The sequence below is a fragment of the Gopherus flavomarginatus genome, chromosome 9 (genome assembly GCF_025201925.1).
Source record: "Gopherus flavomarginatus isolate rGopFla2 chromosome 9, rGopFla2.mat.asm, whole genome shotgun sequence".
Lineage (NCBI taxonomy): Eukaryota > Metazoa > Chordata > Testudines > Testudinidae > Gopherus > Gopherus flavomarginatus.
In genome coordinates, this window is record NC_066625.1 from 9,967,283 (window position 1) to 9,977,620 (window position 10,338).

The 10,338-nt window shown below is 44.1% G+C and overlaps 1 protein-coding gene across 1 annotated transcript in view; it reads right to left on the reverse strand.

Annotated features, from left to right (window-relative positions):
• Nucleotides 1–10,127, reverse strand: part of FOXK1 (forkhead box K1) — a 67,226-nt gene extending 57,099 nt beyond the window's left edge. Inside the window, exon 1 of the mRNA XM_050966567.1 lies at nt 9,733–10,127. Coding sequence (XP_050822524.1) covers nt 9,733–10,112 — 380 coding nt within the window. The 5' untranslated portion in view covers nt 10,113–10,127. The remainder of the gene's footprint in view (nt 1–9,732) is intronic.
• Nucleotides 10,128–10,338: the final 211 nt, after the last annotated feature.

The following is a 10,338-nucleotide window of genomic DNA, read 5'->3' on the forward strand; positions in this document are numbered from 1 at the left end:
GTCCACCTACCTGAAGTGGGCTGGAGGCCAATTCAACGCAGGCTTGGAGGCAATGGAACTCTATCACAAGACAATTGGAATCAATATGCAAGTGTTAGTTTGCACAACACTTCCACGCTGATGGCCTGTTCTCAGAGCTCTGGACTAGGTCTTGAAATGAATGAATATGAGGAACACATATAGTCACAAGAATCTATGTAGCTGGGTTTTTAAAAAAAAAAATTAAGAAATGCCTATCTGCCAGGTTGACACCTGGGATCAGTTTCTATTTCTGGTCTCTTCCTCCTCCCAAACAGCCAGGGGCTTTGCACACTGAAGAATCCAGATTTCTTATGCCCTGGAGAGAGGAAAGTTCCTTAGGTTGCTCAACAGCACTCCCTGTAATAAGTGCACAGACTGACTCTGCAAGGACTCCAGTCCTGCTCAGCCAGAAGTTTGGTGGCTGCAGCGTGTAGCCTTGAGGGAGAGAGAAGATTAAAATGGCTTGTGTGGGAAGAATTCCTAGCTCTGACATGCAGAGGGGAAAAACCGGGTTTGTTTTCTGTTTGTCTTGTATTTGCTTTTTGTTTTCTTTTTGGGGAGGGAGGTGGTGTGCTTCTTAATTATATGTAAAGGCAGCCTGAAAGGTTTTTGTCTCCTTCCAAACTAAAAAGCAGATTGGGGTGGGAGGTCTCTGCTTGTTTGTTTACACTAAAATTCAGGTCTTATCTACTCTGCCAGACTCTATGGCCACTGGAATCAAGATATCGCTACAGGCTGAGAGCAACTGGAGGGGACAGGAATTTTAGTCAAATTGGTTCTTGTTTGATTTTGTTAACACCTATGTAAGTCCTAAATGCAATGGACACTTGGGAGAAAGGAAGTTTGATAAAAATTCAACATCCCAACTCTCTCAGTTAAGGTAGGAGAGGTCACAATGCACTTGTCCAAGAGAACCAAGAAAGTCTTCTAACAAAACCAGAGAAGAACAGACCTACATACATGATTTTTCCTAACATAAAACTTCACACTCTCTTTATACATCATAAATGAGCCCAAAAAAGGGAAGGAGAGCAAACACTCCAGTGTTTAAAAATCCTCTGCAGGCACACAGAGGACACTTTCTACCGAAAAAAAAATCCATTACACTACAACAATTAAAAGGATTATCCAAAAACAAACACACTTTTTAAAATTTCTTTTTAAATAACTAAAACAAGACATTGTTTGACATTTTTCCAATCACATAATCTTAAGCTATAGTAGTTGCATACTTAAGCGTAGGCTTCTACTATAATGCTATCAGTATGTCTGAAATTGTGCTGAGGATACAGAATGCACCAAGACATGAGGAAAGAAACAGTAGTGCTATAAAGGGCAAGGCAGTGGAGCAGCAACAGGGTATTAGGCTGTTAAGGTTTTTAAATGCTGCTGTCAAATAAAAGTAAGTAAGTATTTCATACAAATCAATTCCCATTCAAAAGAAATGCACTGACACACCTAAAGGCAATTTAAGAGAATGATTTGCAATGGCATTCATGGACAACTGTGAATGGACATTTAATTAAAGTCATACCTGCACTACCAAACAAGCAATTTACATAAAGATACCTAAAAGAGAAAATACTAAACAGACTTGCTTTTATATAAGCAATGTTAATTTGCCACATTTGAAATTGCTTCTTGCTATTTCAGTTGGCTTAAGAAATATAAATACTGAAATGAACACATGCATGAAGGTAGTACATATTATCGTGTTGTCAAACAGTAGATGAAATATTAATCCAATGGACTAGTAAAAGTTGCCTTTTTGTGGCCAACACTGATTAGATAAACCAGTTTTTCCTCCATCTTTTTCATTCTGCAGATCTGTTCACAAAACAAAGATCTTCTAATCCAATCTGCTTTCCCATTCCTCCAGTCCCCAAGTACTTGGCTATCAGTATGTTTATTTTATTTTGCAGACCACCAGAGGTTCCACAGACCACAGTTCACCCCAAAACTGAAGTAGTCCTGGGTTATAATTACACAGCATGGGATCTGCAGTCCTAATGAGATCCTTAGGACACAGCTAGGGGCTTGGGCATGGTACCCCCCCACACACAAAAAAAGCCGCCACATACAGTTGATTAAAAGTATTGTTGCATATCAAATATCCTTTTAATAGGGAGTACTACAGAAAAAGTTTGGGAAGTTCTGTCCCAAAGGATGACAGACAGAAAGCATTATTTAGGTATACAAAGTAATTAAGAGGGAAATAAATTGACTTGTGATGCTCTAAAACATGTGTTGTCAAGCACATCCGCCACATTTCCACTTGGTCTGGAAAGGGAAATCTGGCTCACCTGCGCCACATCTATGCAACTGTAAACCTAAAGCTGGGTCTGTTATGCCTTTCTCGTTACAGTGCCCCTTGGCTCTGAACACAGAACACCCAGACATTGCCTCCTGAGACATTTATTGGAGGTAGAAGCTGCTCAGAAAATAAATAAGCACATGTCAAAAGGTTTGATGTGGAGCCAAACACTTGAAGAGATCCACTCCAGAACAAAGTCAGCTGGAGGTAACTGTCAAATTTCAAACAATGGCTTAACAGCCACGCTAGGGTCTATGTTGCTTACTTTACCCTAAAATGTAAGAGTTCAAACTCCCCTGAACACACACTGCTTATCACACTTTTCAAGTTCCACAGTCTTTAAAAGCTGTGGCAACCTGTCCTTCATGCTAGACACTAGTTGCTACATATAGGTCAGTCATATCATGCAGTTGCATGATGGAAGTAGTAACATTAAGCAGTTTCCTGTTCTTTGCCAGCACAGTTCCCTATAAAACTACTGTGCCGACCACCACAAAAGAGAATTTGGCATTTCTCTGAAAAGCTTACCAAACAGTTATTTCAGGCTAGTTACTCGGCGCTTGCCTGCGCCGCTGAAGCACTTCAGTGAAGACCCTACCTACGCAGACAGGAGGGCTTCTCCCATCAGCTTAAATACTCCACCTCCCCAAGAGGCAGTAGTTATGTCGACTGGAGAAGCCCTCCCGTCGACACTGTGCTGTCTATACTGGGAGTTAGGTTGGTATAACTGCATTGCTCAGGGGTGTGGAAAATCCACACTACTGAGCAATGTAGTTATACCGACATATGTTACTAGTGCAGACATGGGGTGGGGAACATTTTTTCTATCAGGGGCTCCTGACCCACAGAAGGAGAAAGAAAAAAAAAAATCAGTTGCGGGCCACACATAACCCTGTGGGAGGGCACGGAGGCTCGCGGCTTCCCCCTGCCAGGGGAAGAACAGGAGGGGGTAACAGAGCCTTGGGGCTTCCCTAGGGCTCAGGGCTGGGGTGCAGGCTTCGGGAAGGAGTCTGGGTGCAGGAGAGAGATCCAACCTGGGGTAGGGGTACAGGATGCAGGCTCTAGCCAGGCAGCACTTACCTCAGGTGGCTCCTGATTGGTAGTGCAGCAGGGCTAAGGCAGGCTTCCTGCCTGCCGGTGGTTCCAGAAGCGGCCACCATGTCCGGGCCCTGTGCGGAGAAGTCGGGGGGGCTCTGCGTGGTGCATGCTGCCTGCACTTGCAGGCACCGCACCTGCAGCTCCCATTGGCCATGATTCCTGGCCAATGGGAGCTGCGGAGCCAGCGCGCCGAGCTTCCCTGATCACCCCTGCTCCTAGGGGCCACAAGAACATGCTGGTCACTTCTGGAAGCTGCATGGAGCTGACTGGACTTCCAGCAACGCGGTGAGCTGGCACTTGTGGCTCCAGCCCTGCTCGGGGCTTCCGGCCCGCAGTGTGGAAACTTGCCGTGGGCTGGATGAAATGAAGCAGTGGGCCACAGATCCCCCACCCCTGGTGTAGACCAAACCTAAGAATAATAATTTAATTAACTCTCTCCAGCTAAACTGAAATAAGCCCGATTTAAACAGGAGTGAGCATCCCACACAGTCTTCTGTGCAGGTTAATCTATCAGTTTAAATTCAGTTCTTAAATTACACCAATGTGACTCTCTTCTGTAGACAGCCCCTCCATATCAGAGTCACAAAGTATCAACTTTTTTAAATGTTAGAAAAACCCCAAAACCATTTGTACAGTAGCTTAGCCAAAACATAAAAGTGTGAAAAACACTGTACAGCATCAAGTAGTCCTATGACACTCAGATGATAAGAGTTTTTCTAACAAATCTTAAATGGAAATTTAACTGAAAACTATAAACGATGAAAGAAGGGCATGCATAACTACGGATCAAAATCTTTCTTGCTAAAAGTACGCATTATATATAGGCTTCAAAGGGTCTGTTTTAACCGATAAACAGAAATAAAACCTTCCTGGTGTGCAAAAAAATATATCTGTGTTTATCAAATATAGTAAAACATCAGTGTTATGAATGCCAGAGTTATGAAATGACCAGTTAACCACACACACACACCTCATTTGGAACCGGAAGTATGCAATCGGGCAGCAGCAGACACACACAAATACAGTAGGTTACTGTGTTAAACATAAATTACTAAAAAAAAGGGAAAGCAGCATTTTTCTTCTGCACAGTAAAATTTCAAAGCTGTATTAAGTCAATGTTCGGCTGTAAACTTTGGAAAGAACAACCATAATGTTTTGTTCAAAGTAACAAACAACCTCTATTCCTGAGGTGTTCATAACTCTAAAGTTCTACCGTAAATATCAGCAATGGTTACTTGTCTCTAAGGGCTTGTTTAGGAGGAGGAGTAACGTAGATTACAGGATGTGATTGCTAAAGCACACTAACATGTTTCACGTTAATCAGTCCACGTAGACCCTGCTAGTGTGCACTAAAGGTTCCACAGTATGCTTTAATGTAGCGCTCTTTGAAACAGTACTACATTGAAGTGTAGTAGGGAAAATTACAAAGAAATCACTCATTACAGTATGTACTATTGTAATGAGTGATGCATACAATATACCTTACTCATAACTGTATTTACAATGACACACCCTCAAAAGACTCCAATTTTTGGACATCTACAACAACCTCAGAAATTGCTAAAAATATACCCCCAAAACAGAAGCCCTAATTATGCAATAGTTAAGAAACAGAACTTCATAGAAAAAGAGTGATCAGAATCAAAGATATATCTACAGCATTTCAGAAACAACTCTAGCTTTGCAGTCGTGGTTATGTGGTCAAAGCATTTCCTTGGTATGTGTACATATAGCTCACAGTTCCCTCTGAGCTATAACACTATACACACTCATACACCATGATGGCATCATTCTAACCACAAGAATGGAGATTGGGTGGTTTATGAGGTCATCAAAACCCTGAAATGTGCATATCAGTTTTCCAACGTTGTGCCGATTTTTACTTTAGTCACGTACTTCAATCCTACTGCCTAGCACTTATAAATTGCTTTGTCCTCCCCACCCTTTAAACAACGTTTATAAACAGAGTATACTGGGAATAAAATCCTGTTCTTTTATGGATTACTAAACTAGCCTTTAATGCTTTAAACCCCAATCCTACAATGACCTATGCGTGTGTTTAGCTTTATGCACCATGAGTAGTCCCACTGGTGAACAGGACTACTCATGGTGCATAACGTTAAACAACGTGCATAAGTCTTTGCAAGATCAGGGCCTTAACGAAGCCTAAAGCTTTAGATAGGCACTTAATAAACCAGACCAAAATATACTGAACAGGAAAACTCCAATATTATAAATAGAACAGCAGATTCTTGGAAACATGTAGTCCAATATTTAGAGTTTCAATTTATAGCAGGGCTGATAAAAATGATTAAAAAATTAAAAGCCAATTTTACTTAAATTCATCTTATCATTTAATTGGGTTTTTATTTATATGTTGTATTTCTTTATTGTCTTTCCATTTTATAGTCTTAAATTACTAATTTCTTTAGCTTCCTAAGAGAATTTCAGTGAACAGATATTTTTCTGAGAAGCCCCTCAGCGAAAATGCTCATCAGTGATGAAAAACACAAGTCCAAGGCCTCATTAATGTCCTAACCCCAAGAACACCAAAAACTCAAAGCACAAAAATTATAAACAAATAGCCTATACAATATTTGCAACCATCACCAACTTCCAATATACTGAATTCCCACAAATTAAGAAAGCTCAAGTGCTTTGACCAGACTACACTCCTCCATCAGCATTTGCAGTTTTGGTCACTGGATCTTGCAAACCTACGTGACTTAGGCGACTTTAAAAATCCCACTCTTAGGAGCCTAACTTTAGGCATCTGGTTTTGAAAATGTTAGCCTATGTGCATAAAAAAAAGGTCACAATACCCTTCTCAAGGGACTGGAAGTCTAAATAAATTTTCATTCTTAAAACAAACAGGTTTTGAAGCTACAAAGATTTTTGGCCACAAATAAGGGTTGGAATAAAAATAGAATTAACCCTTGACACTGCTAACACTTATGCATATGCTTGAGTTTAAGCACATGACTAGTCCTGCTAAAATTAAATTATGTACCTGCTTGTTTGCACGATCTGGGCCTTAATTTTCAGTATTTTGTTTTCTGTCTATAGCAGTTTTTAATACCCATTTAAATAGTGGCTACGTTAAACAACAGCATTTATATTTTAGTTCATTATAAATTTTAACCTAGAAATGCAACACCACAAATTTTCAAATTAGTTTTGCACAGCATCAACCTGATTTAAACCTTTTTTTTAAATTAAATCAAGTGATTTCATTGTTCCATCCTACCTTATAGAAAGCCATTTGCCAGAGTTTAGAATACTAATAACGATCACTGGATTGGCTCTCTCATTAATCAACTGGTTAAGGACCTTCTTTAAATTTACCTCAGGCCCTCAGCTCTTCCACCCAGCTTGGTTCCGGCTGATCACTAACCTCTAGGAAATGCCCTCCTTGTTGGTCGTTATTGCGTAATAATATTTCATAGCTGTGTCATCACATCTGTAAAATACAACCTTCCATAATGACACAGCTGTGAAATACAATACTGCAGCCTAGAATACGCACATGATGTAGGATTGCAACGCAGCAAGTGTCTTCAGATTCCACAAGTTTGAAAGATACTGTTTCCAGAGATATTCCTCGTCTTCATAATGGACGATTCTGACGGAAACTGTAGAGTTTTTCCATAGTGCTTTAAGCGTGCCCACTGTAAGCTCAGGGGAGAGTTTCTAACAAGGCAAGGTATTTGGTATAATCTTATTTTTCCAGGAAACTTCTGAAGTGCAATGATGATGAATGGTGAATTTAAATCAGGGCATTCTTAAAACTTTTCCCACAGTGTGGATGACTTTTGAACACAGCAATTGTCTCCTGGACCCCTCCTTCCCATTTATGGACAACCTCCCCTAACTAACAACAGCAGCAATGAAATACTCTTCTAAACATATGCAACGTATTTGTATCAGTCTTTTACTGTGTTTCAGTCAGGTGGAAATAAGGTAATAAAGTCAGCACCATATGACTGGCCAGCGCTCTGAAGACCTCTACAAGTACCACCGGAACCACCATAGGCGAACTCTAATTTAAATCATTTGATGGAACTTCCATTAGATTATAACGCTTAATATAACGTATAGATTCTTCTGCCACATTTACACAGCATAGTACTGCCAGACCTGATAACGACATTCACATCAAATAATATTTCAGAATAAAATGCACAGCAAGTTCTCAATACAAAATATTTAAAATTATCTCGATTTTTTATTGCTGACTATATTATTTAGACAGCAGTAGGTGTGCATGGTTCTTACTGGTTCCAGGACCTAAAGTTCTCTTTTTGTCAAGAGCACAGACAGAAGAAGTGGACAGAAGATCAGTTTTATGTGTCACTGTGACCATGCATACTAAGCTTCAGGCAAGTTCTTCGTTTATTTTTTGTTTTCTGTCTAAGTTATAAACCCCTGACTGTGTAGAGGACATGGGGAAGATGGAAGTTGTTTACCTGGAATGAACAAGAGGGCAAATTCCCTTAGAAAAGTGTTTTGCCATCAATCTACTTTACAGCTTGGAAAGGAGGGGCATGAAGTTCATTTACATGGGTCATAAACAGTGGCCCAGAAGAGAGGGTGTCTTACTGTGCAGGGCTTCTAATTGTACAGAAAAAAGTAAATAAACTCCTCCCCTACAAGTGATGAAGGGAGAGGGGGGGAATCACCTTTTCCACTCCGTGAGTCACGAGCAAGTAGAGGGAAAAGAAACAGTGAATTCTCTGCTTGAGAGTATTGTTGGGCACAATACTTATGATTAACTACATGAAGAAACAGAATGACAAGGAGGAGATGAAGCTCACACTAATAAAACCAGAACCAAGAGGGAGCGATGCAACAGAAATGCCCTAGGCTTTAGGGGGCTTGTTTTACAAAGAAAGATTAATTAAACAGACAGTCAAAGGACATCTCCTAAGAAAATGAAACACGCTTCAAAACCAAAACGCCTCAGAGAGCAAGCGGCTGGGGAATTATAACTAAATTACTAAATACAAAAAGAAACAGCCAGCAGAGGAAGTGAGTAATTAAAAAACTCTCTTCTGAGCAGAAGGTTGGTGAAAGAGGGATAATCCTTAGGGACCCTGCTGCTGGAGGTGAATGGTACTAAGGCCAAAAACTACCAAATAAATCAGATGCCCATACAAACAAGGTGAAATTAAGTGAAGAATAATAAAATAATAATCTCTTGCATTTATATAGTGCTTTCTAGTCTCAGAGATTACATATAGTGTGTATAGTACAGCTTTATAGAGATACACACACATAAATTACCTCACCCATCACTAATATGCTGTCACCTTGGTGCAGAACAGGCAGCTGTTTAATAGCGCTCAGCCACAAAACACAATGTTTTCAGAGCAGAAAGTGGGGTGAAAAATCATTATCTCCTCTGCAGGAGGGAGAACCTCCTCCGTTCCACCTGAGAGGTTAAGCCCTGTAGCATCCCTCTGCCACTGCCCGTTGCCTCCTCTATTTCCCAGAGGTGAAAAAGCAACATGCTGCTGTTCCCCTGGAATCTGAGAAAATAATCCCCCAACTAGCCTGTCCCCTACCAATGGGTAAAACACTCCCCATTTCCTTTCACCTCCCCAGAGTTCTCCTGGGAAATGAAACACAACTTTCTTAGGGGCAACTATCTGCCTCACATCCCTCAGAGCCTTTGGGTCACACGGCCTCCCATCCACCCCCTGGGGCGGCATCCTCCAGCAAAGACACCCCCTGGGCTAAGGGAGGACATCGTCTCCCAGAAGAACAGCTCTTTCTCTCTCGATCAGAGAAAATAACCCCCCTTCCCCTTTCCCCACCCTGAGACATGACACCTCTTCTCTCTTGAGACAGGGGAGGGGGGCGGATAATGCCCTGCATCCCCCTCCATCGGGGTGGAAGTGACCAACCCCCCTCCACTCTTCCCCAGGGGGGCAGGGAATCCCTTTACCTTTCCTTCCCCTACTTCTGGCCCCGACAGGGAAACCCCATATCCCCTCCTTCCCATGAGAGTGGGGATGCCCCTTCTCCTGAGAGTAGGCCACTCCCATGGGTGTGAAGGTGCCACCTTTCCCATGCCTCCCCAGGGTGGGATGCCCCTTCCTGACCCCAAGGGAGTGGGGGTGTCCCCTTTGCCCGCGCATCCCGGGGGGAAATGAGGTTGTCCGCCTCCTCGGAGCAGGGTGTCTCCTCCCTGCCCTATGGGGACGGGGTGTCCCCTTTGCTCACGCCCCCCAGGAGAGGGGGTTCCCCTTTTCCCTCCAGGGGGTTGGGGTGCCCAGCCCCCCTTTGCCCGCGCTCACTGCGGGGGGAGCTGCAGGGCCGGGCCGCCCCGCCGCTGGAAGGCCCCGTCCACGAAGACGCCGTTCTTGCCGAGGCAGCGCAGGTAGAAGTGCGGCTCCTGGAAGCTGAGCTGCAGGTGGCGCCGGGAGATGAAGCTCGAGTGCCCCATGTTCACGTCCACCGAGCCCTGCGAGGAGTTGCGGCCTATGGTGACCGCCGCCTGCCGCATGAGGAACTCGAACTCGCGGCCCTGCAGGCGGGCCAGGGCCGGGCCCGGCGGGGCGGCGGCGGGGCCCGGCAGCGCCGGCCCGGGAGGGGGCGCCGCGGCCGGGCTGCAGGGCGCCGAGCGCAGCGCCAGCAGGGCCCGGGCCCCGCTACTGTCCTCCCCGACTTCAGCCATGTTCCCAGGCAGGGAGCGAGCCAGCGTGCCGGCCTCCGGGGCGGAGCCGGCGGGGGAGGGAAGCGGGGCGGAGCCGGGGGAGCAGCCCGGATCCGCCGCGTTTCTCTTCCCCACCGGGGGACCGGCCTTGCGAGGTACACGGGGGGTAGCTGCGTGGGCGCGCAACTGCTGTGCACAGGCCGGTGTCCCTTAGCTGTCAGTGGGCGTCCACTTATGCGGCGGTCGG